Genomic DNA, 27,085 nt, shown 5'->3' on the forward strand with positions numbered 1-27,085 from the left:
GCTGTGTCCTAGTTCCATTTCCCTTTTCCATATTCTTTTCACCAGTTAGCCTTCTTTTTGTTATTATTGTATTAGGTTCACACTTCCGGATTGCAGTAATGTACTAGGAACACCTATATGTAATTATTGAGAGAAAAAATGTGTTTACCCCATTAGACGATGCCACTACGTGTGAGGACATCCATTCAGATAGAATTCCCATGTCGCTATCTCTCCTTAGATGGTGAAGGATATGCTCTCACACGGAAACCCAATTGAAGAGCCTAGAGGCACTGTTTTGCCTACTGCCTTTGTTTTTGTATTGCCTTTGAGAATGACAGTGTATTTCAACGCAGAATTGTCCCATGGCGTATGGCCACTCCTTTGAAGATTGCAGGCCACCTGTTTTCAGTCCCCTTGTTATACAATGAACTGTTTAAAGCATCGCACTTGCTCCATCAGACGGAATTGGACATCACAGAACCAGAATTTCAGTGCAAAAGAGCGCCTGTCATGTACTGGTAACCTCTGACAGTGTGCAGTCCCTTGAGTCCCTTGGCCTGAGTTTTGGCCACACACCCCTTTTCCTTTGCTCCAACGGAAGTGCAGTGCACCGGAGGATCCAAGATTGGCAAAAGGCACTCCATTCTGGTGCCCATGAAAGAGCAGCCTGAGCGTCCTCTGACACTGAATGATGAGTGTTGGAGTCTGAGAATAGTCCCGGGTCTGCACGAGATGATTTGGGCTCATGATCAATGAAGATCATGCTATCTGTAGTGTCTGCCGCAGAGGAGAGATACTGGTGCACTGCCTTGAGACATTGAGACTTTCGAATGAGCTATGAGTGTTTGCCAGGAGGGCACTCCAACGGATACTGAGAAGCACCATTTACATGAAAGGCCTGAATGAAGAGGCCCATGCGGAAGAAAACAACAAAAGAAGATTTGATGGACAATAGAAGCCTGCCAGAGAGGCTCTTGAACGGACTCTGGGCTTAGTTGGTTTCACAAGTGGTTTCCGTGCGATTGCATATAATGGGTCTTAGGAGACTAATTTTTGCTGTTTTGCTGGCATTGTTTTAAAGTAGTATTCTGTTTAGTAAAAGCAGAATAAAGTCCATTCTCTGTGGAAGAGTATCCCTTTTCATCTGAGAGCATTAATAAGGATCACCACTGTTTCACCTGAATATATAATACGTTTCTGAAATGCATAGGAGCCATAAAAAATGTTACTAGATCATTTTAGGATTTGCTTTCTGCTTAGAGTTGTGAAAAATTATAATTTTGTTTGTAATAGTGGTCATTACTTTCTCCTGTTGTCCATATGTTCTTAATAACATGTTTTCTGTCATTTAGTTACAATGGGTCTGTATGGGCATATCAGACGATGCTTATTTATGCCAACGAAGTCTATCCTTTGTGTTCCATGAAAGAGAACTCAAGTAATAGTGCCTTAGTGAAGGGAATAACGGATAATATTGACATCGATTCAGACACAGACTGATTGATTGCCTATGTAAGGGCAAAAGGAGGGTCTGAGGTTCTGTGAATTCTGAACCCGTGGGTTCCATTTTGTGTATGGCAGCCATTTTGTGGTTGCCCTCACATAGGCCATGATTGTGGCTGAAACCAGTCTTTTAAGGACATGTAGACCTTAGCTCGAGTTCATGCTGACTCCTGTTTGACCTGAGTGAACTGACCCTGTTGCCTGAAGCTGACCTTGTTAAACCAGTTCCTGCCCTTTAGCTGATCAAGATTGAGGATCAAAGCACAGGACATTGTAGAGTTTGGTATGCACACACACACCCCTTATACTGCTTCTTATCTGTTTTCTGTTCCTTCTTTTATGGTGTGGGTTGTGGTCCTTTTATTATGGGTTTGTCCGGCTTGTGTAAGAAGGAATGTTAGGCATTTTCCATGCTTGCAAAAGCTAGGACTGCCCCTTACTTGTATGCTGAAGTTTGTAACCCTAGCATATAAAAGGCCTCTGTTCTCTGTATTCCTCAGACTACCTCATTCAGTTGCTACGGCTTCTGTGTGATGTGGCCTCACTTATTAAATTTAATAAAGATGTCTTTTCATATTTTCAGCTTCTGTGACAAGCTCTTTTTTATTAGTAAGTATTCCCTGAGAATGAAGATTACAGTTCTTCACCCCCTAAATGTTCGAATGTCTTTACCCAAGTGGGTTTGCTGCATGAAAACAAGGCTGGGGTCCTGTCAATACTTGAACCCTGGATTCGACTCGTCGCCCGATAAGCCCCTCTCAATTGCAGGCACAGCAGCCCTGCCATGAATCCGCAGTGGGGCATCTTCACGGCTGAGACCGGCCGCATACATGAAATCTGAGAACTTGCCTCCAATGAAGATACCACACCCGGCGAGTGTTCACGATTTTAATCCAAGGTTAACAGGAACGTGTCATCCTCGCTACACCAGCAACAAATACTGTGGGCCATACGCGTTTCGGGCATAGCGCCCTTGCTCACTGGCACTTACAAGGAAATACAGCAGCAAAGACAGACCACCTGTGCTTATTTGAATGTTCCGCCCATGTGGGCATATGCACCTGGAGCACCCTGTTATCATAGTCTGTCTTTATTATTAAACCCAAATGGGTGCTGCCACACCCCCTTAATGTTCTAATGTCTTTACCCAAGTGGGTTTGCTGCATGAAAACAAGGCTGGGGTACTGCCAATACTTGAACCCTGGATTCGACTTGTCGCGCCACAAGCCCCTCTCACTTGCAGGCACTGCAGCCCTGCCATGAATCCGCAGTGGGGCATCTTCGCGGCTGAGAATGGCCGCATACATGAAATCCGAGAACTTGCCTCCAATGAAGACACCACACCCGGCGAGTGTTCACCATTTGAATCCAAGGTTAGCAGGAACGTGTCAGCCTCGCTACATCAGCAACAAATACTGCGGGCCATACGCCTTTTCGGGCATAGCGCCCTTGCTCAGTGGCACTAACAAGGAAATACAGTAGCAAAGACAGACCACCTGTGCATATCTGAATGTTACGCCCAACTGGAGCATCCTCGTTATCATAGTCTGTCTTAATATTATTAAACCCAAATGGGTGCTGCCATACCCCCTAAATGTTCAAATGTCTTTACCCAAGTGGGTCTGACCTGTAGGTATTTTTAATTTAGGAGGCAGAGTCTCATTCGGGAGCCCAATGTGAGCTGAAATTAGTCCCTAAAAACATTGTTTTGAATCGGGCCCACTGGAGGGTAAATATTTTGCCGTAAAACCACATCTACCAGGTTGCAACACGGGAGTAATGAAAAAAAACATTAAAGGCACCACTGAGGCGAACAATTGAAACGTGTAAAAAGCGCAAAGGAAGATGGGAAAATGCAAGGAAGTAATCCGTTTCAAATCAAAGGCTTCCGACGAAGAGGAAAAGCATCCTCGAAACGTGTTAAGCTGGAGGACAAACAGACGGAATGTTAAGCTGCCTGCTACTGGAAAATAAAGGATGTCACTTCACCTATGGTCAGAGTGCGGCTTTACTTGCTGGTGCAAATTGAAGAGACCATATATACAGATATATATATATATATATATATATATATATATATATATATATATATATTCCCAACTTGTTTCTTCACCAGCCGTTGCTCCTCTTTACCACGGGTGCTTTCTCGGCGCGCGGTGCAACGCGCAATTGTATACACAACTCCGGTCTTGTAGTTCCACAAAACACTATTCGAGAGCATGCAAAAAAGCAATCCAGGGGGGGTTAAGTTATATATTATTTAACAAACGCGTTTCAGCGTTCCAGCCTTCATCAGTGTTAACAAAAACTTTACGCATTCGTGTTTAAATCACAAACAGTGCAGTCCAATCCATAGACATAGAAAGTCCTATGAAGTTGTGTATTTCAAAGGGAGTTTTATATTATCATCTGTGACTCAGTACTCTACTGCAGCAAAAAAGCCCATTCAGGGCACAATTAAATATGATCGATAGATGGACAACCAGGCATTTTTAGAGATGCGCACAGCTAAATAGCTGGTTGTTAGGAATTTTACCCTGCAACAATTTTGTAACAGCTTACAAAAGTGAAGTAATAGGCATCATTTAATGTTTTATTATTTTCCTGTACATAACGCACCGCAGTTGTTTCGCTATATAAATACAAAGTATGAATTTAATTGAATTCAATTGAAATTATGTATGGCGCTGTAGCGAGCCACCATGATTAGTCCATCGTCGATTGTTATGATTTGTTTTAAGCACATGTAAATAGGACTTTCTATGTCTATCGATTGGACTGCACTGTTTATGATTTAAACACGAATGCGTAAAGTTTTTGTTGACACTGATGAAGGCGGGAATGCTGAAATGCGTCTGTCAACTTGCTTGCTGAAGCGTTTATTAAATAATATATAACTTAACCCCCCCTGGATTGCTTTTGTGCGTGCTCTCGAATAGTGTTTTGTGGAAATACAAGACCGGAGTTGTGTGTATATATTACCTACTGGCGGTCGCCAGTAGGTATATATAGTTAGGATTTTTTCTCTATGGGATTTTTGAAAATTCTATGTCTAATAACTTTGGCGTTTGTGGACGGAATTGGCTGAAATTTTCAGGAAAATGGAACATTTTGTTTCTGAGCAGCCCCTGAAAATTTGGGGGGGGTTCGTCAAGGGGGGCCGAGAAAAAAGGGGGGTCCCAAAACGTGTTTTTAACATTGAGTTTTCCATAGGGCGGTTGGCCTCACTTTTAGCCCGAACGGCTGAATGGATTTGCACGAAACTTGGCAAAATTGTAGGGACTGGTAGCCCGATGTGCCTTTGCTAGGTCTCAATATATGTGCTCCAGTGGATTTTGAGAAATTAACGTTCAAAAAAAGATATATATCTGTAACAGCGGACCAGGCAGCGCTCCGGTTCGCGGACTTTACGCGTTACGGAGCTTTGTGAAGCGAAGCTGATTGGTTCTCCGGCGTCTGTAAACATTCCAAACAGTCCGTAGCGGCCGCCATCTTGTCTCTCGGTAGGATCGAGAGACAAGAGGAGGCCAAAGCGAAGGGACAAATGACCATAAGGGGGCATAGTAGATCCTCCCTGACCCTCTAGGTTTGATGTGGAGGTTTTAAAAGGGCCCCGCGGGGCAAAAAATAAATAAATAATAATAATCGAACGGCTGAATGGATTTGCACGAAACTTGGCAAAATTGTAGGGACTGGTAGCCCGATGTGCCTTTGCTAGGTCTCAATATATGTGCTCCAGTGGATTTTGAGAAATTAACGTTCAAAAAAAGATATATATCTGTAACAGCGCTCCGCTTCGCGTACTTTTCGCGTAACGGAGCTTTGCGAAGCTGATTGGTTCTCCGGCGTCTGTAAACATTCCAAACAGTCCGTAGCGGCCGCCATCTTGTCTCTCGGTAGGATCGAGAGACAAGAGGAGGCCAAAGCGAAGGGGCAAAAGACCATAAGGGGGCATAGTAGATCCTCCCTGACCCCCTAGGTTTGATGTGGAGGTTTTAAAAGGGCCCCGCGGGGCAAAAAAAAAAAAAAATAATAATAATCGAACGGCTGAATGGATTTGCACGAAACTTGGCAAAATTGTAGGGACTGGTAGCTCGATGTGCCTTTGCTAGGTCTCAATATATGTGCTTCAGTGGATTTTGAGAAATTAACGTTCAAAAAAAGATATATATCTGTAACAGCGCTCCGCTTCGCGGAGATAAAATTATCTCTGTATTACCTAGCTGTTGCTAACACCAGTTAGCGACCGCTAGTAGGAGATAGCGACCATCTTGGGCCCCACTTTGCATGTCAGTGATATTTATCACTAATGACATGCAAAGTGGGCATGCCAAGATGTTAGCGACTGGAAACAGTCGCTAACATCGCTATCTCCTATTACCAACTTTTGGAGATATTCGCGCTAAGCGCGAATATCTCCAAAAGCTACCACCTGCCCTGAGCAGTTCCTAGCCATGTTATCCAATGGGAGGTGGATAACATGGCTAAGAGCATTAGCTCGGTAATGCATGAATATCGCTGAGTTTTCAGCGATATTAATGCATTGCGGTCGTTTTTTATCGCATTTGCGATAAACCTTGATAATAGCAAGGTTTATCTGCGATAATTTCTGACGATGCTTAGCGGTAAAAAATTCGTTGCTAAGCATCGTTAGGGATAAATATCGCTTAACTTTGGTAATATGCCCCAACGTCTGTTAACGTTCGATTCGAAGGAAATCAGGAAGTGTTGAAAAACATTGTCTGCGCCATCTTGCCTTTTTTCAAATGCCACACTTTTGTCGTGCACGGCAGTCATTTTAGATGCCTTGACCAGACCCACTCTCTGCACGCTGTCGATCCTTAGCATGGCTCCCCACCCTCGCAAGCATCTCCCCCAGGCACTGGTCACCCCCGTTCTCTGTCTTATGCATGGGTAATAAACCTCCCCCCATCTGCGCTGCTCTTCCCTGAGAATCACACTCTGTGCCCGCCCGACACCTCCCTTTCGCCCTATTCACTACCGCACCCTCTGACACTCCTTTCCCTCTGTGTCCGATTGTCCAGGCCGGTCCTAGGCTATCAGCTAGCCCTGCAGATGTAGTTCATGGCCCCAGCTGTAAAGAATCACCCCTCTTCAAAGGAGTTATAGTAGATCAAGGCCCACACTCGATGAGATCCGTCACAGCACACGCGTTCCTACTATCTGAAAACCATCCTGTATTGTGATTGGGGAGGGGACCGAGCCTGAAGCGGAAGATTCCAGGGATGACTCTTTGTACATCAAAGTTTTTACAATTATGTGTCACATTAAAAATATATAGCACTCCAACAAAGTAGTAAGATTATAAAACTTTAATAACTTATAAATATATACAACAAAACAAAAACAGTAAAAACATTTAAACATTTTTAGGGAAAAACAACGAAGTAGCGGTCGGCTGTGCGAATAGTCCCAACGCAGCACAACGTCCAGATTTCTGGACGGCACCCAGGTGATGTTGCCTTGGTGCCGCACTGATTTCGGCATCCGGCGTGGGGCGTCGCGGGGGGTGGGTCATCAGTAGCAAACTGTTGTGCGAATAGTTCCAAGGCAGCAGAACGATGGCACCAAGGTGATGTCCAGTAAGTTGCCGCACTGGTTTTGGTATCCTACAATGCTGCTCCGAATAACGGCGTGGGGCGCCCCGGGGGGGGGGGGAGGCGGCGTGAACGGGCCTCTCCAGGTGGAGTCTCGTCTGTTCTAGTGGGGCGCCCCTTTACCGTTTCAGTTGCCATTCCGTCCGCTTTTGGTCCACTGTGTCAAAAGCCGCAATTCAGCTGAGTTGCGCCCACTCTTGCGGTGCAGCGATAGGCGGCTGTCACAGGACTCTCAAAATGGCGGCAGGCTCTTTCCTTTTTGGGCCTGGTCCACTGAAATGGCCCTGGGACACCTTGGAAATCGGACGCTTGTCTGCTAGGTCTTGGACCCCATTCTCGAAAGCGTCCCCTCCGCCTTGAGGATTCAACAAAAGTTTTGGGGGCCCCCGACTCCTGCAGGCTTCTGGTGGGGAGCGGCTGCCATGATTGCTCGCGGAATGACCACGACGGAGCCACGAGATGGTGGTGCTTTCATGCTGACGCCAGCTTCAGTCTGAAACATCCAGAAACAAGGTGGGGCTTTCATCGTTTGGGGAAAAAAAAAGTTTTCATCCAATGAAAAGTGTTATTTTTAGGTCATATGATCAAGCCTTCCATCATTAGGAAACCAAAAGTAAAATGAACCAATGAAAAGTTTTATAAACAAGTCACATGACCTGTTATGCGGCATAGGGTATAAAATGCGGAGAAAATACGTTGGCACGTGAGGCGGCGTCAGTAGCGGACCGATGTGCGAATAGGCCGAAGGCAACACAACGCGCCAAGATCCGGATGGCACCGAGGTGGTGTCCAGCAAGTTGCAGCACTGGTGTGGCCATCCTACAATGCTGAAAGTCGGCGTGGGGCGCCCCGTTGGCCTGTGAGTTCGCGTCAGTAGCGGACCGATGTGCGAATAGGCCGAAGGCAGCACAACGCGCCAAGATCCGGATGGTACCGAGGTGGTGTCTAGTAAGTTGCCGCACTGGTGTGGCCATCCTACAATGTTGAAAGTCGGCGTGGGGCGCCCCGTTGGCCTGTGAGATGGCGTCAGTAGCGGACCGATGTGCGAATGGGGCCAAAGGCAGCGCAACAATATTTTCTGAATAGAAGACACCACAAGGCGCTGAGATGCCAAGATCCGGATGGCACCGAGGTGGTGTCTAGCAAGTTGTGGCACTGGTGTGGCCATCCTACAATGGTAAAAGTCGGCGTGGGGCGCCCTGTTGGCCTGTGAGATGGTGTCAGTAGCGGACCGATGTGCGAATGGGGCCAAAGGCAGCGCAACAATATTTTCTGACTAGAAGACACCACAAGGCGCTGAGATGCCAAGATCCGGATGGCACCGAGGTGATGTCTAGCAAGTTGCTGTACTGGTGTGGCCATCCTACAATGCTGAAACTCGGCGTGGGGCGCCCCATTAGCCTGTGAGATGGCGTCAGTAGCGGACCGATGTGTGAATGGGGCCAAAGGCAGCGCAACAATATTTTCTGAATAGAAGACACCACAAGGCGCTGAGATTCGGTTACCACCGAGGTGATGTCTAGCAAGTTGCCGCACTGGTGTGGCCATCCTACAATGCTGAAAGTCGGCGTGGGGCGCCCCGTTGGCCTGTGAGATGGCGTCAGTAGCGGACCGATGTGCGAATGGGGCCAAAGGCAGCGCAACAATATTTTCTGAATAGAAGACACCACAAGGCGCTGAGATGCCAAGATCCGGATGGCACCGAGGTGGTGTCTAGTAAGTTGCACTGGTGTGGCCATCCTACAATGCTGAAAGTCGGCGTGGGGCGCCCCGTTGGCCTGTGAGATGGCGTCAGTAGCGGACCGATGTGCGAATGGGGCCAAAGGCAGCGCAACAATATTTTTGGAATAGAAGACACCACAAGGCGCTGAGATTCGGTTAGCACCGAGGTGGTGTCTAGCAAGCTATGCAGCTGAGTTGCGTGCGCACTTGCGGCGAATAGGTCGAAGGCAGCACAACAATGTTTTCTGAATAGAAGACACCACAAGGCGCTGAGATTCGGTTACCACCGAGGTGGTGTCTAGCAAGTTGCTGCACTGGTGTGGCCATCCTACAATACTGCTCCGAATAACGGCGTGGGGTGCCCGAAGGGGGGGGGGAGGCGGCGTGAACGGGCCTTCCTAGGTGGAGGCTCGTCTGCTGTAGTGGGGCGCCCCTTTACCGTTTCAGTTGCCATTCAGCTGAGTTTCGGCCGCTCTTGATGCTACAGCGACAGGCGGCTGCAACAGGACTCTCAAAATGGCGGCCTGTTCTTTGGATTTGGGCCTGGTCCACTAAAATGGCCCTGGGACACCTTAGAACTCGGACGCTCGATTTTTTTTTCCTTTCCTCTACATGCAAAAAAAGGTAAATGCCCGGTACGTTATACGCTTCATCTGCCACGATGTACTCTCCAGAGGAACCGAAAAAAAATATAGTTATGGTAACTATACCATGCATCGTCATATGGAGAGGTGGCACCAATTAATTATAGTGCTGCATAAAAGAGAGATTTGGAGGAGAACCCCCGACCTGCCAGTACATTCATCAAAGAAGTGGCACTGACAGCATCAGAGGCAAGGGAAACGGTCCCAAATATTTAGAAGAACTTTGGAAAGATTAAAATGACATGTTTAGATTGTGGCAAATTAATTTCATGTGGACAGATGAGTGTTACTCTATAAATACAGCATATGAACATCATCATAGTCGATGGTTGGTAGAGACATTTTGACTATATCCTGGACCTGCCCGTCCTCGTCCAAAATGGCGCCGGAATAAATGGGACTCGTAACTCCTTGTTGTGTACTGGTTGCAGAACCTTGAAATCACGAGATACGTATGCAGTTTTGAAGCACATGGCGGGCGGGGACGAGAATTGATTGAGTATTTCGACATCCCTATTGATATTAAGTTCTGATGTGTTATTGATTACTGTACTATTGAAAGTTCGAATTAACGTCACCCATGGTACTTGCCCGCAAATGTATATCTAGATAATTTTATTGTAACTGGCCCTGTCGTATTTTAATTATAAAATGTACGTCCACCGATTCCGCAACTGTTAGACACCTTAGTTCTTGCAACCTAATGGCCCGCCCGTTACGTTCCTCTACAGTGTAAATGTCTACTCATCATATACGATTACAGTTTGCTCCGTGGCCGGCCCACGTGGTTATAGGCTCGTATTTGTATAATGAAATTTTCACAATAAAGGTTTTTAAAAGAAAACATGGTAGTAGTATATACATTGGTAAAGTTTTTAATAATAGTCACTGTTTTAGAATCATTAAAAGGCAAGTGAAATAAAGCAGACCAATTACATGAAGGGTAAAAGGTATAATACGCAGGAACGCAGTAAAGATAAATGGTCAAGGGCTGTTGTGTTTTCTACTCCTGCAACATAAAGTGATCGATAAGAATCTCATATTCAGGCGTATCGGCGACTAAGACAGCAGGTCGACCCTCTTTTGCTCAACGGCTCCGTCATGGGATGAAGAAACGCCCTTTTTCTCGAAAAAAGAATATATTTTACTTGCAGGACAGTTGTAAATTTTCCGGGAAAGTACATTAGCCTGGAACATTATAACATATATTTAAGAAAAAATAATGTTCGGAAGTAATAAAAAGCGTAATTTTTAGGTCATATGACCAAGCCTTTCATCATTAGAATAAGAAAAGTAAAATGAACCAATGAAAAGTTTTATTAACAAGTCACATGACCTGTTATGCTTACGTTACGCGCTGCGCGTCGCGCCCCGGATGACTTCCGGATGCGCTAATGCGGCGCGTCATATGACGCATTACGCGACAACGCAGGTCCAGAATATAGTCAAAATGTCTCCACCAACCAGCGGTCGGAACACAACCCCTTTCAGCAGGCTAAATAGTTCTGTTAAATGACAACAGAAGGGACAGGCAACAAGAACCATCAGTCAAAGAGGGGAGGGCTAGTTCTTCTCTACCGGGTTACATTGGGGCGCTACCGGAACTGATCGAATTGGTAGTCTACAGTGTTTCTGGATGTTTCAGACTGAAGCTGGGGTTAGCATGAGAGCACCACCATTTCGTAGCTCCGTCGTGGCCATTCCGCGAGCAATCATGGCAGCCGCTCTTTATCGTTATTTTGGGCGGGGTGGGTGGCGGAGCCGAGCTGTATTGCAGCCATCATGGTGTGGAGTTCAGTTCATCTCACTAGTTTCGTATTTGTCATGAGGGGTTGTTCCTAATGTTTCTATTTTAGCGAGGTCAAAAAGAGATCCCATTAGTGGCCTACTGATTTTGCTCGATTCCTTTTGTTTTTTTACACGATTTTTCGTTACGGCAAAGACTAAACAGAGTATTGCGACTCTGTGTTTGTTTGTAAATAGAGAATGAACCAAAGAGAACCAATTCTAAAACAGTAAATGCTTGGATAACAATCAATCAAATGGAGAGAGAAGCAGGCACAACGTATTACAACGGGGGCAAAGGCCTGCGTTAACTACCTTTCACTATCTGCAAAGAGAGAGTACTCCTAATAGAAATGAGGGGGGGGGGGGCAGCATTCAAAGCAGATCAGTGTGCTTAAACACGAAAATGTTTTTACTTACCACATACTTGACATTCGACAGCTTATGATATTTGCTATTAAAAAACCATTGAAATTCACTGAAAAAACCATAGGTTATAGACCATATATAGTTAGGAATTAGCATTTACAAAACCTTGAAAATTCACTGAAAAAACCATAGGTTATAGACCATATATAGTTAGGAATTAGCATTTACAAAACCTTGAAAATTCACTGAAAAAACCATAGGTTATAGACCATATATCGTTAGGAATTAGCATTTAAAAAACCTTATTTTACCCACACAAAACCATTGAAATTCCATATATAGTTAGTTGCACTAACTATATATCGCGCACCCGCAATCCACTGCTGATGATGTCACATATTACATCATTCATGACATGGTCAGTGACATCACTGATGACATCACTGATGACATCTCAAATGACATCACTGATGACATCACTGATGACATCTCATTTGACATCAATGACCACATCACTGATGATATCATTCATGTGACAATACAATGCATCTCCTCACATTTTAATATAACCTCTGTTTCACCCAGTGTTAAATACAGAGTATAATTTTTGAAACCATTGACACACCAATACTAGTTACTACATACGCACTCACTGATTCCTACGTCTACACACACCTTCACTCATTCACCCATACAATCATTCATACATACAATCACTCATCTTTACAACACTATCATATGCACTCATACACCTATACAGACACTCACAGTCTGCCACTCATCCATGGAGTTACTCACACACCTAGTCAGTCCTGTAAAGAATCAATGACACTTCCATTTTCTTGTCTATACAGTTAAACATAGAGCACCTTACATTTTCAAACATATACTAACACATACTTACCTTCTTATACAATCATTGATACAAGTACACATTGATCTGCACAGAGTCACACACCTCCCAGCCAGCCACACACACACTCAGTCTCCCATACAAATACTTGGGCAATCAATCAATAACCCATATAGTTACTCATATAGCTACTGATCAACACATGCAGCAGTTTACAGAACAACAGACATAATGATGCACAAATTAAGACAGTTTAGTCACTAACCCATGCACTCAGTGAGACACATTTAATCACTCAGTCATACAGTCAGTCATGCACCTACTAAATCCTTTGTCCAGACACTTACACATCCACTCATTCTTCAATATGTAAGACATATTTAAACTTTACAGAAACAAAAAATCACTGGATGTTGTTATCAGTCATGTCATCAGTGATGTCATTTGAGATGTCATCAGTGATGTCATCAGTGATGTCACTGACCATGTCATGAATGATGTAATATGTGACATCATCAGCAGTGGATTGCGGGTGCGCGATATATAGTTAGTGCAACTAACTATATATGGAATTTCAATGGTTTTGTGTGGGTAAAATAAGGTTTTTTAAATGCTAATTCCTAACGATATATGGTCTATAACCTATGGTTTTTTCAGTGAATTTTCAAGGTTTTGTAAATGCTAATTCCTAACTATATATGGTCTATAACCTATGGTTTTTTCAGTGAATTTTCAAGGTTTTGTAAATGCTAATTCCTAACTATATATGGTCTATAACCTATGGTTTTTTCAGTGAATATATATATATATATATATATATATATATATATATATATACATATATATATATGCCAGAGAAGGATCGTGAGAAGAGAAAATAAAACTTCCTGAAATATTTACTTGCTGCGTGGTGTTCCGTTTTTCTGTGGTGTAAGCACGCCATATACAGAATCTACAAGGATATATATATCATGTGATCAAGCGCTCTGTGAAGCGCGAAACGCGTCGTGATGACTATGGGAACATGGGAACATTACTTGCTGAATAAATCATCTTTGCACTGAATTTTGGGTTCGAGTCCGTTTTTGCCAGCTGACTGAGAGCTCTGCGCTACACCGGATTATTCCTGGAAAATATATATATATATATATATATATATATATATATATATATATATATATATATTATGTATCTTCAGGGTACATGATATGGAGTTAAGAATAGTAAATCTATTCTTAACTATCTTCTTGACATTAATGGTCCCCAATATGTTTGACACTATATTCTGTCCATACGATATGTTTGTTACCAAAATTATGTTTCCTAAAATTCATCTTCATGGAACGTTTCCTGTATAAATATGATAGACCCAGTTCCCCTATTCCTCCTCCACATTCCTGTAATTTGGGGTCACAAAAGAGTCAGGAGGCATACCAGTACTGCATGTGATTCAATATAAGCATCATACAGATGTGTTGATTGGCATAAGTGAGGTATTTTTCACAGATGGGCGTTGTGCGCATCAAAGACAATGAGAACACCTTTTACCCAGTCCTTGGTGAACCTTAAATCGGGGCTACACTAACTCTTCTTAAGATATGTGCTTCTCTAATGATGGGTTAGATCACAAGGTGTTAGAAGGTGGTTCTGACACTATGGGACGCCCAGATTTTTCACTTTCTGAGCACCTAATTGTTGAGCCTCATAAGTTGGGACTCACCCACAGTAAACTTATAATGAAAGAGACTGCATGGGGATTTTACTGGTGTCCCCCTGGCTTGACCAGGCCACTGCGCAGCAGCTGGAGTAAGGGACACCGGGCTGGTTACATGCAGACACAGGTGTACATGCGTGTGCACACGTGTAAGGGCTGCGCAGGAGAGATTCCTAATGTGCGCAGTCCAGGAGCAGCTACAAAGTGAATGGTGTGGTAGGACTTACGCAGAATTGGGTGGTGACATGGAATAGGCTTTATACACTGGGAAGGAACATGTCAGGGAAAATCAGTGTGTTTTAATGTTTTTCACTTCATTATTCCACTAGGGGGGGTGTGTAGTCCATGGGCTAGAGTAACTTTCATAAGACCTTCAGATTCCAAACACGCACTAAAGTCCACTGTAACGGACGTGAGAAGGAGTATTCTGCAGAGTTCAAAGTCATGTTTGTACTGCTTTTGGGTCATCCATAAATGTCACATTTCTCTGAGTCAGCCATAACCAGGGCTTGGCTGAGGGGTGACCTCAGCAGGATGGATTGATAACCTTTCTTCCATGAGCTAAGGCCTCCTCTCCACGAAGAGAAGATGGGTGGGGCTACAGGCTCATTCATCAGCAGCTATCACTGGGTGCCAGGCACCAGGCTACACCAAGGAGGGAAGGCAGTGAGTGGAGAAGGGGCTTTTTCAAAGACCATGTTGCAAGAGACCCTGAACGACGCCATTTTGAACAAACCCAGAGGCTGGGCAGGAAGGAGGGAGCAGGGACAGTGAAGTGATGTGTCGCTGATTGATTGGACAAACAGAGACTTCCTGCCAGCTCCTCACTCAACTTTTAAAAAGCGCTTGCACAGGAAGAGAAGCTCTCTCTGGGGTGTGGTCTGCTGAGGCAGAAGGTGCTGGAGCCTGGCACAATGGGCAGTTGGAAGGAGGAACCCCCTGATGGCCCCAGGGTCCTGAACAGCACCAGGAGAAGATTCCAGGACCAGTGCGCAGAAGTAGGGGCCTCTGCCCTGGGAGAAGAGAGGCCCAGGAGGAGAGCAGGCAAAAGGCTGGTGCAGGGAGCCAGCGAAGACAGCTCCCTGCTGAATCTCCTCTCTCAGAGACCCAGAGGGTGAAGGAGAGTGCTCACAGTGGCTGGGGAGCGCCACCAGGAGTAAGAAGAGGCCAAAAGCAGGAAGATCGGACCCCTGGGGGCTGAGATATGCCCCCCAGAAGGTGAGCAACCTTTGACCTGTGGCCAACCAACGACGAAGCGCAGGGGCTCTGCCGCCGGTTCAGAGAATGCCCCCGGGGTGGGTCAGGTCCCAGGGCTGCCCCCACAAGAAGAAAAGTCAGGGAGCGTCTTTGTGCTCCCCATGAAACATGCCCTACTTGGGGTGGCATGAGCCCACCCTGGCCCCCGCCGAAACCGGAGGCAGGGAAGCACCGTTGCGCCCCCCTGGGAATGGGAGGAGGGGCTCGAGATCCCAACTCTGGGCCCATGTGAGATGAGGCGGCAGAGAAGCGCCATCTCGCCCCCTGCGAAAATGTGCGAAAATGTGCGCTAGGGGTCTGGGACCCCATCCCTGGGCCCCGATGATGAAGATGATGAGGAGGAGCTGGGGGCAGGGAGTGCCGTTACACCCCACGCAAAGAGGTCTTGAGGGGCCCGGGACCCATCCCCGGGCCCGAAGCAAAGTCAGAGAGCACTATCGTGCTCCCCGGGAAGATGCCCCCCAGCAGAGCACCAGGACCTCACCCTGGCCCCCGCTGATGCTGGATGGGGGGAGCGCTGTTGTGCCGTCGTGCCCCGCGAAGATGTTCGGGGGCCCGGGATACCATCCCCGGTCCCCGAATGCTGGCAGGCGAGTGGGGAGTAAAGATGTACTGCCCCGGGAAGCCAGAGGAGCGGGCAAAGATCCAAGCATCTTCCCGCCGGAGCGGGCAGACCAGAAGAGGAAGCCGGATCCCGTGGCAGCACGCGCGGGTGCTGGGCATGCGGTGTGCCGGCAGGGGGAACCAGGGGTGGGCTCCCTGAGCTGCCCTCCACCGGGCAGGCATGCGGGGGTCCCGGGTGGGACCGGGACCCTGGCAGAGCAGGAAAGTCTTGTCTGGGGCACGGGTGGGACTGGGCCCCTGAAAGTTGGCAATGGTGGCAGGGGGTGGGCTCTCCGAGCCGTTACACTCACCTGGGGGTCCGGGTTGGACCGGACCCTCCAACGAGGGACGCCACTGCCGGAGGCCCACATCGCGGCTCTCCCTGACGCAGCAGGAGAGCCGCTGTTATAATATGCATAGAAAGGAGCATGAAGCACCCCATAATGCCTTGCAAGGCATGGGGAAACCATAGTTGTTGGTGCCTGGTGGCCCCCAGAGGAGGGGGGTTACCCTCAGTTGTGAAATAGGCACTGAGGGAGCTGCTGGAGAAGCGCAGTCTCCCCCCAGCATGAAGAGAAGTCCCTCCCTAAGTAACTTGGGGACTTGTAAAGAATAGCCCCATAAGGGCTCAACCAACATTTAAAACCTTCTGGGCTAGAACTTTTGTTTTACAGCTGAGGGTGTATTGAGAAGTGCATCAAGGAGTGAAGGGCTGAGTTGGGGATGTCTGGAGAAGGGCATCCCCTGGAGGTGAAGAGGTGTAATTGCACCAGAAATACATTTACTAAGGTTATTTCTTTTAGAGGGACTGAAGGTCACATGTGTAATGTGAAGTGCCTGTGTAAGGTGATGTCATAAGCAAAGTGGGGTTATGTTGTCAGACATTCCGGCTAGGGTGTCTGGCTGTATATTCTTAATCCTGTGATTTCATCTGTGATGCCTTTAGGGGCTGTAATTACAAATGTGATGAATACTGTTGTTCTAAAGTGATGATTAAACATGTATTTTTGCTTCTGCGCTTAGGTGAAGAACCCAGACTGCTAGCCTCTAAGAACCCAGACTGCTAGCCTCTAAGATGTAGAGGTGTATACTTCATGGTCAGTAGGAAATGCTAAGTCAGGGTTGTATGTCACCAAGGCATGGTTACCTATTTTAAATGCTTGTTGAGATAACGGGGGGTCGCAACAGGGATGGTACCAGTGCACAGGGCCCTTGCTCCAGGTTATGTTCAACTAACTGCATTGGGGGCAAGATGATGTGCATACATGGGAGTGGTGGTACTAGACCCCACCCCCCTGCGGGAGGGGTGGAGATGTTATGCAATGTTACAAAGTAATTCCAACAGTTTATGTATATTTGTAAAGTGGTGCATAGTATCGAGTAGTGTGTGTATTTAATAAATGTGCTCTTACTTTTATAAAGCACAGTACAGACTGGACAATCAATTATTGAGTGTTATTTCTGCAAACTGGTAAATGGCGATTACTAGCCCCCACCTCCTCCCTTGAGTAAGCCTCAGACTGCTCTGCAACGCTACCCTCTGAGAGTCAGTCGCTACAATTGCGTGTTTGGTTCCCAGTGAAGGACAAATGTAGTCATGTTATTTGTGCAGACCTCACAGATGCTGCCTCCTTTCCAACACATGCAATAACATATGCTGTGCTTATTCTAGTTGTGTTTTACAAAGTTATTCTCTGAATTCATTCATGTATTAATACATAATTCACTGATGATTGAATGCAGTCCCTTTCATTGCCTATATATTTTGTGTTTCTTCATTGTTTTCATGAATAAATTACCAAGAGACCGGCACACTTCTGTTTTATTGAGAATTATAATTACAGGCAGAAGGTCACAGAACCGCATTTGCCTCAAGACTAATTTGAAGCACAACATTGGTAAAGGATCACTATAATATCTCACTATTATCTCTCAAAACTGAATGACAAAAATCATAGTTAATTTGTTGAAATCACCTTTCAGTAAACTTAATGGAGGCCGGTAACTAAGAACTCACATGCTGCAATGCAGCAACCAAAGTTGCTGTGCTCCGCTGCATCACATGAAAGGGAGAGAGCAGGACAGCACCATGTCAACTAAGATACTGAGATGCCCCTCTCTTCCCCTGCACTGGCACGCTTAGGGCTGCCTTGCCATAGTGCAAGGGTGTCTGTGTGATGTCTAGAATAGAGTTTGTAGTGGGGGGGACTTGTACATAATACTATGCTTAGCCATAATTCAAAACTTTTCTAAGTATGAATGTGTACAACATAGCACACATCCAAAGTTAGAAAAGCTTTTAAAAAATATATATTTTATCCAAATTCTACGCCTGAGGGGGCATACATTTTTAATGCAAAGCACTGACTATTGTTTTTAATAAACAGGGCTTCGCATCAAAGCCTGCGTGAAAACGTCCATGTACCACACATGGGAGGCCCACTTAATGCAAAAGTAGAACAAAGCATTATGAAGTGCTACTTTGTACTACGTTAGACTTGCTCTGGAAAGTACATCCCATTTCAAACTTTTTTGCCAGTTTGTATTACGTTTTCTAATACTGCACCGGGGCAAAGGCTTGATGAATATGGCCCATTGATTGTTTTATTGAACAGCGGTGCTTCATGTACTCACAAGGAAGCTCCTTTCAAAATAAATAAAATATCCTTGAGATCGTGACTAAATATTTTCCTAATTATTGTTTTTTATGGCAGTCTGTGGTATCACTGTGATACTTTTTGTCTTAATACTTCTCTGGATAGCCATGGTCTCACAGTAAAACACCACAGAAATATCATTACACTACTGATATCACTATGCATGTATCTTTTTGGTACATTTGTCCATTCAAAATGTGAAGCCATTGTTCTCTTCAAAAAATAGAATGCCTTTAGATCATTAACAGCATTAATAATATGTTTTTCATTCTTATTCGGCTAACGCATCTTTGCAAAATCTGCTCCCTTGGCTAAACTTGATGTCACCTTGTAAAATAGAATTGTACCTGTTCTAGCAGAAGTACAAAACATATGCTGTATTTAATAGTATCTGCACTATGCACATATTCAACAGAAGTAAAACCTTGCTCTACAGCCAGGCTAGTCTTCATTTCCGTAGAGGGTTTCCAAATATTCATAGTCAGGATAAAGCAGAAATCCAGAAAACAAACTGTCGGACCAGCCTGGGTCTGAAAAGAGCCCATTTTGGTCTGGGTAGAATATTTCAAGCCACACTTCATCCTTTGGCTTCAGGTACATTACAGTTGACCCTGATGCAACATCATGGTTACCGGTGTTTGCATCGAATGTCTTGATCCGGTACTCCTTGTTGTGCACCAAACCGATAGCGAGATGCTTGTTAGCAATTGTGATTTCATAAGAGAAATAATAAATCCCTGGAATAGCACAAACAAACTTCCCAGTGGATGGGTCATAATGGTCTCCCTCACTGAATAGGACCTTATTGAATATAATTGGCACATTTTCTTCTGGGTAGCTAGTGGTAATTCCAACAGAAAATGCAGATTTGAGGACAACATTTCCACATTTGCAGATCCCCGGTGTGCCTGGCTCTCCTCTCTGTCCTCGGTCTCCCTTAAGTCCCAGGGGCCCAGTGGATCCAGTGACTCCTTTGTCGCCACTTGCACCTCCAGGTCCTTGTTTGCCAGTTTCTCCTTGGTCGCCTTTCTCTCCAGCCACGCCCAGTGGCCCCGTCTTGCCCCTCAAGCCTTGAAACAATCAAGATAAATTTTTTTAAGAAACTGTGCACTTCCTTTTAAACCAACTGTAAAGTAAAATATTTGTATACAATCTGACCAACTCTACAAAGAAAGCCAACATTTCGACATATCAATTTGTAGTTGAAGAACATGGATTATATAATTTAGGGCTAGATGTAGGTATCCAAATACGTTACCGACCGGTATTTGGATACTGAGATGTAGGGCATTAAAAAACACAGATTCGGCAATTTTACCGAATCGGTAATTTTACCGAATCGGTAAATTTACCGATGTGGTAAATTTACCGATTTGGTAAAATTACCGAATCTGTGTTTTGAGATGTAGGTAAAACTGTAAACAGTGCTACAGGGCATTAAGGATTCGTTATTTACCACCAACTATTAGTTGGTGGTAAATAACAAATTCCTATGTAAATGCAAATATGTGCATTTACACCTGTGCCATGTGGCACACATACATGCCCTTAGGGCATATATGTGTGCCACATGGCACAAAAGCACTAATCAGGGGTGCAACAGGGTGTCAAAGTGACACCCTGCCACCCTTGACTATTTCCCAATTTTACCGAATCGGTATTTACCGAATCGGTAATTGACATTCATTCCTATATACCGAATTATTACCTACATCTAATTTACTGATTCTAAAATACCGAATCGGTAAAATTCAGTATTTTAGAATCGGTAAAAAAGATTTACCAACATCTAGCCCCTTAGTTTCTGCAAATTACTGACTTATGCTCAGAACATTTTGTTCCTTCTTTGTAGAATGCTCTACTGCTTGTGTATAAAACGTTTGCACAGCTTATGCTGGGGATAAAAATGTTTTCTTCTTTTTAGGCTTAAAATTAGGCAATGCTTTTATCTATTCTTCAAATCAATGGGAAATAACTGACAAAAGGTCCTAAATATCAAGGTACTTACAATGATGTCATTGGAGCTATCAAAGACAGCAATGAAACCTGAATTTCCAGACCTGACTAACAAAGCATTTTCTGTGACTAGATTTGTCTTATAACAATCTTAGCAGTAATGTACCCATAAATTTCCAGAACTAAGATATGCTTGCTCATGAAAAAAAGGTTCTATTAGCGACAACTTTCATTTCCCCTAAAAAGCTTGACTTACACCTGTGAATATAGAATAAAGCCACACATAAGCATGGAGTAGGACACAGCAACCCAGAAAAAGCTTTGTAAATCAGGCGTTTTTTACAAAGAGGGAGAAATGGAACTCTTGTCCGCCTTCTCTTTCATGTGACTTAAACATGACACTCCCTCGTAACTTCAGCTTGTCCAATTTTTCAGAAGTTTTAAGTAAACACATTTTTAAATCTCCATTTAAATACACTTTTATTAGTATTCTTGTAAAATAAACATTTTCAAGCACCATTACAGGACACAATATTCATCTATGGGTTGTAAAGGGTACTATAATCAGGGATATAATACTTTTTATTCTATATATACAGCGTTTTACTTTAAAGATGAATAAACCACATCACATTTTCAAAACCTATCACAAATTTCAATGGCTTTCTTCATTGCAACATTTACCTGTTCCTTCGAATAAATTATGGCACAATAAAAGGGATTGTTTACTAATATTTTTTTATGTGAGATATACAATAAAACATTTAGCTCAATAATACTTCTATGGGTTACTGAGCTTAAAATAACATTTTAGTGATGATTTTTCTCTACTTCAGGCCAGTCCCCCGAATTATCATGGAGTATTATTTAACTTTTACACTTTTGTGTAATTAATTTCTGGTTAGTATGAATGATCAAATGGTGAAAGTAAATCAGTGCGGCATGTTCTTATTAAGAAGCAGAATATCACACTCTACTCTCTGATCAACCCTACTTTGTGATAATGCGTGTATATGCCTGTGTATACACATAAATAAAATATACAGTTGGAGATAGTGGCTATGTATTTATAGTTACATCTCAGTTTCTATTGACCAGACATTCATAGTTCCTCATAACTTTGAGGTCATTTGATGAATTTGCATGAAATGTAACACTTGCTTGGTTCTTCTGGCTAAATTTTGACATCTCACGTTTAGTGCAAATCCATTGCCACAGAAAAAGTTACAGGAGGGGTTTTGCAGCGGAAGGAGTTTTTATTTCTGTCCTGGGCCCAAACTAATTATTGTTAGCTATTCCCCTCCGAGGCATTGGTCCTCTGATTGATCTTGTTGGTCGTAGTGAGGAGTAAGAAGTAAGGTGTCGAACTGTTGGCCACCCATTGGTGACCAAATAATTGGTAGCCAACTCACAAATTAGAGGTCAGATTCAAATACACCACCTTTAGGGCCTTACTGTAAATGTAAATGATGGTATCAGAGAGACCAAACTTTCTGAACAAAATTCAGTCTATCAAGAATCATACTGACTAGCAATTATGCGTTTGCTGTGCAAAACAAGAGTAGTAGAACATGATGCTCTGAGAACAATCTAAAATAATCGCTATATTGTATTAGAAATCAAATCTTGTAAGAACAGTTTCTATGGAAACAACATTTAGACACAATTAATAAAGGACTCAGGAAAATGAAGTATTTGGTTGTTGTATTAAAGATACAAAATTGATGCAATTAAATAAAATTGAAAGCATTTCTGTCACACAGCGCATAATATAAAATCACACATTTAGTTAGAATAAATCTGTAGCTAAATACAGAAATCCATAAGAGGATGGTCGAATCAAGAGTAAATTCCACCAATAAAGGCAGGAGGATAGTTTCAAAAGAGTTCTCTAAGCATGGCAAAAGTGATCAAGTTAAAGTCCATTAGGTTAAAGTCCCTGAGCATTGGCAAAGGGGATGGAGCAACAATCAGGAAAGTTCAAGTCTATTCTCTCACTAGACAGCTCCAAATTGTCTAAAATGCAAATTCATCAGCAAAGGACAAAAGGCAAAGGGCAGGCCCCATGCTTTCACACAAAGGGGTAAAGAAAAAGTTGCTTATTCATGTAGGAATACGATGTGAAGAGAACAGATAAAGCAACATTTTAAGGAACATAGCAAAAGTCCATTACTATGAAAAATGTAAACAGAAGGGAAAAATGCAATTTAATGGCTTTAAAGTCAGCATTTCGAATTCAGCAAAAGAATATCATAATTAAGTTCAAGCATAATGACATTCGATAAGTATATCATATGGTGAAAGAGTTATATTTTTTTCAACGATTATTGCATAGAAATGTTTTCATCATCGGTGCTTGGTGTCAGACCCATATTCAATAATAATTCTTTGTTAATTTCCATTATAGCAAACATTTTCATTAATAACTTTTCAGTATGATCTTGTTAAATGTAAATTTGTAATCCATTAATAATTATTTAATACTCATAGTAAGTAAATTCTTCTATTGCTATAAATCAGAAACTATTTTACGGTGCTAATACTTCAACTTTTCTCAGTTTCAATGTTATGTTTCTAGATGTGTGTAAAGTGCATATTAGTTTTTGTTTGTCTTAATCCGTTTTATGTGGTGTAAAGAATAATCATCTTTTACGGTGTTATAGGGGCAACAAAAGTTATCTTTCTTATTAAAACTCGGACAGTAAAGTTTGGCCACTGCTGGATGAATAACTGTTGGATGAAATTGCATCAAAGTTATAAAAAATATAACTTTACTCAAAATAGGGTTTTTGTGGCTTGGTACTAATTCATTTTGTAATTTTGTAGTAATTTTGATTGTAAAAAGTCGTCAAATTGAGTAAGAAGTATTAATCCGAGAATAGATTTTGTGTACTGTACATTAAATTGCGGAGTATTTGGTTATCCCTGTCACAGAGGATCCCAGCAATTTCTTTGTGTAGCTGTGACTGCAAAATGACTGTTATGTCCTCCAGCATGATGCAAAGCTTGGTCAATATGTCACAAACAAATGTAAAAGGGAATACGAGTGCAGGAGCATCAAACTCTGCTTCCAGGCTAATACAAAGCCCCCCAAAGCAAACAAAATCTGTTTTTTTCTTGCTGGGTCTCATGATCAAGGGGAACATTTTCTGACCCAAAGCAGGGGGTTTTGGAATGCAGAACAGAGGTAGAGGGACACAGACAATTTATGGTTGGTTCTAGAATCTGCATACCTGACATAAAGTCCACTGAACCAAATTAATATTACTCTTTTTATTTTTCTAAAACGCAGCTACACCATACCAAGCCTTGCAGTTGCATGCTAAGTTGAACGTAGCACTTGACCTTGTCTCGAGGACAAAGCACAACTCCTCGCGCTAGCCCCACGAACTTAAAACCGCTTGTGATTTTTTTAAACTGCTGAATGTTTAATGCTTATTTTTAAAATACTTTTCTGAAAATTACCTGCATACTTTGTGCTTGCGCGTATTTTGATCAGACTGCTCTCCCCGGTCCACCGCAGCAATCTCGTGCTGTTTGTGTGGAGGGAGGTACTCACTTCCTGGTGGAGCCGCGCAGAGCGGCCATTGTGGCAGGGTGGCGCTCTAGTGGTTGAGCAGCCTCAGAGTATTTAAAGTTTCAGACGGGCCGATGCGCTCGAGGACAAAGCACAACTCCTCGTGCTAGCCCCAAGAACTTAAAACCGCTTGTGATTTTTTAAACTGCTGAATGTTTAATGCTTATTTTTAAAATACTTTTCTTAAAATGACCTGCATACTTTGTGCTTGCGCGTATTTTGATCAGACTGCTCTCCCCGGTCCATCGCAGCAATCTCGTGCTGTTTGTGTGGAGGGAGGCACTCACTTCCTGGTGGAGCCGCGCAGAGCGGCCATTGTGGCAGGGTGGCACTCTAGTGGTCGACCAGCCACATATGTTCATAAACACTATGGTGCCTACGCGCAGCGGACGAGCGCAGCGGGCGCGCCGATGGGGCGCCGAAGGCGCGTCTAAGGCAAGCCGGTCTGCGCCCGTCCGCCCCCGACTCGGACCTGGGGCCCTGGATTATGGCCAAAAATATACATATTCGGCTGGTAAGCTACTTTTTCTTAGACGTCCTTCCCACCTCTACCCTTCTCTTGCCCCTCATATACTGAGACATACCGCAACTTGTGGCATCTCTCAGTATACACTACGTCATTCAAACACTAAATACAGCAATATTCCGTCTTTGATTGATCCTCAATTAAAACTTCGGTGCTTATACCTTAACACTAGATCTATGGTTAAGCACCAAACGGATATATTTTTATTACACACCACCAAAAAAAATGATATTCTTCTGGTTACAGAGACCTGGCTCACCCAAGACTCACTACCGGACATCCTTGCAGCACTTCCATCTGAGTATTACATCCTAGCAGAGAATCATCCTATGGGTAAAAGGGGTGGGGGGGGTAGCAGCCATTATTCATAAAGACTACAAATTTGTGTTACTCCCTTCTCTGACTCTGAACGACACGGAGAATATAGTCATTAAAATTGACACGGTTAGTGGGGCTTTAGTACTTGTCCTGCTTTACCGACCCCCTCAAACTATGACTACTTTTCCCATATCCCTGGCAGAACAGATAACCTCTTTTTGACTAATTACCCGAAAATACTCTTGGTCGGCGACTTAAACTACTGGCTTGATAATACCACTGGCGATCCCCAGGCAATGGAACTCTCAGAACTACTTTTAGACATCAATTTGACTCAGCATATACATTCCCCCACTCATGTAAAAGGTCATAGTTTGGACCAAATATGGTCCCACAATCTCTCACTTTCATTACCCTCCATTACGCCCTGCATCTGGTCTGACCACTCTCTAATTCAGTTCACAATAACTATTAGCGGGTACACCAAACCACCGCCCCTGGTGGGTGGAGAAACCAGGAAATGGAAAGCTATTAACACACCAGCCTTTATAAAAACACTGGCATCTACGCTGCCAGCATCCTGTAAGGATGTAGACCTCATGGAGGAGGGGATCTCACAATGGCTCCTATGGGCTACTGACACACACGCGCCCCTAGTAAAACTCACTCGCGCACGTAACATGGATGCCCACAAGTGGTTCACCTCAGAGCTCAAGAACTTAAAACTCGAGGTGTGCCAGAAAGAAAGTGGAGAGCAAAATATAAGCCTCAAGACAAGGAGGAATATATTGCTGCTCACAGAAATTATGAAAAGATTATTTTACAAAGTAAAACTGATTCTTTTTCTGGAAAAATGTTTAATTCCCAAAATAAATCTAAAGACATTTTCAATATAGTGAATGACTTGTGTAATAGCGTAAGAACTGCCATTTCCCTGGCCCCCACGCAGGAGCTCTGCAACTCACTAAATGATTTTTTTATAGTATTGTCACTATAAAAAGAGTTTTCAAAGCCTATCCTGTTGGGATCCCATTGAAGATATCTATTACAATCCATCTACTTTAGACGCATTCTCATCTATTGACGCAAAAACTTTTTCATAACTTCTTTCTCGCGTCAAATCTGGCTCGCCTAACGACAGCTGCCCACCTCATATTTTAAAGGAGGTGTGTTCAGCCATCCCATCAGGAATCCTCTCCCTTTTAAATGAATCACTCTCACAAGGCAAGGTCCCCGACAATTTTAAAAATGCCACGGTGATCCCATTAGTGAAAAAACCTGGAGCAGACCCCCTGGACCCGGCCAATTATAGGCCCATCTCCCTTCTCCCTTTTCTTTCTAAACTCCTTGAGGCTCATGTATCTAGGTGTATGCCCAACTTCATCAAAAACTCTGAATACCTAGAACCAAACCAAGCAGGTTTTCGACCATCTCACTCAACAGAAACTGTCATCTTGGCTGTCCAGGATACGTTAAGATCTAATGCAGATAAAGGCGTCCACCAGGCCCTAGTGCTCCTTGATTTGTCGGCCGCGTTCGACATGGTTGACTATAACATTCTGATTAACCATGTCAAGCAGGCCGGCCTCAGGGGCCCGCTCTGAACTGGATTGCTTCTTTTATTACAAACCGCACACAGTCAGTGAGATTAGGGACTTTCACAGCCCCCAAGACGTCATCTACCTGTGGGGTGCCTCAAGGTTCGTCACTTTCTCCTTTATTATTTAATTTATATCTCCGTCCTTTGATATATTCTTTAAAGAACTATGAAATTACCATTTTCAACTATGCTGTTGATCTTCAGTTAATCATTCCCCTAAACACTCCGGATTCAGCCGCCGAATGCCTGGCTGTCATGTCACATATACAGAGATGGATGACCCTTAATCATCTCAAACTTAACCCGGGCAAGACAGAACTGATCTTGCCCGGGGAAAGCAAACTGAGCTGGGGTCGGCATTTCTGGCCAGCTGATATGGGAGTCCCTCCCACAAAGACCCA

At 43.8% G+C, this 27,085-nt stretch overlaps 1 protein-coding gene across 1 annotated transcript in view; it reads right to left on the bottom strand.

The window, feature by feature from the left end:
• Positions 1–17,902: 17,902 nt before the first annotated feature.
• C1QTNF7 (C1q and TNF related 7) overlaps positions 17,903–27,085 on the bottom strand; it is a 51,981-nt gene continuing 42,798 nt past the window's right edge. Inside the window, exon 2 of the mRNA XM_078678981.1 lies at positions 17,903–19,777. Within this exon, the coding sequence (XP_078535107.1) occupies positions 19,149–19,777 (629 nt within the window). The 3' untranslated portion in view covers positions 17,903–19,148. The remainder of the gene's footprint in view (positions 19,778–27,085) is intronic.

This window comes from Lissotriton helveticus, chromosome 2_2, assembly GCF_964261635.1.
Source record: "Lissotriton helveticus chromosome 2_2, aLisHel1.1, whole genome shotgun sequence".
Lineage (NCBI taxonomy): Eukaryota > Metazoa > Chordata > Amphibia > Caudata > Salamandridae > Lissotriton > Lissotriton helveticus.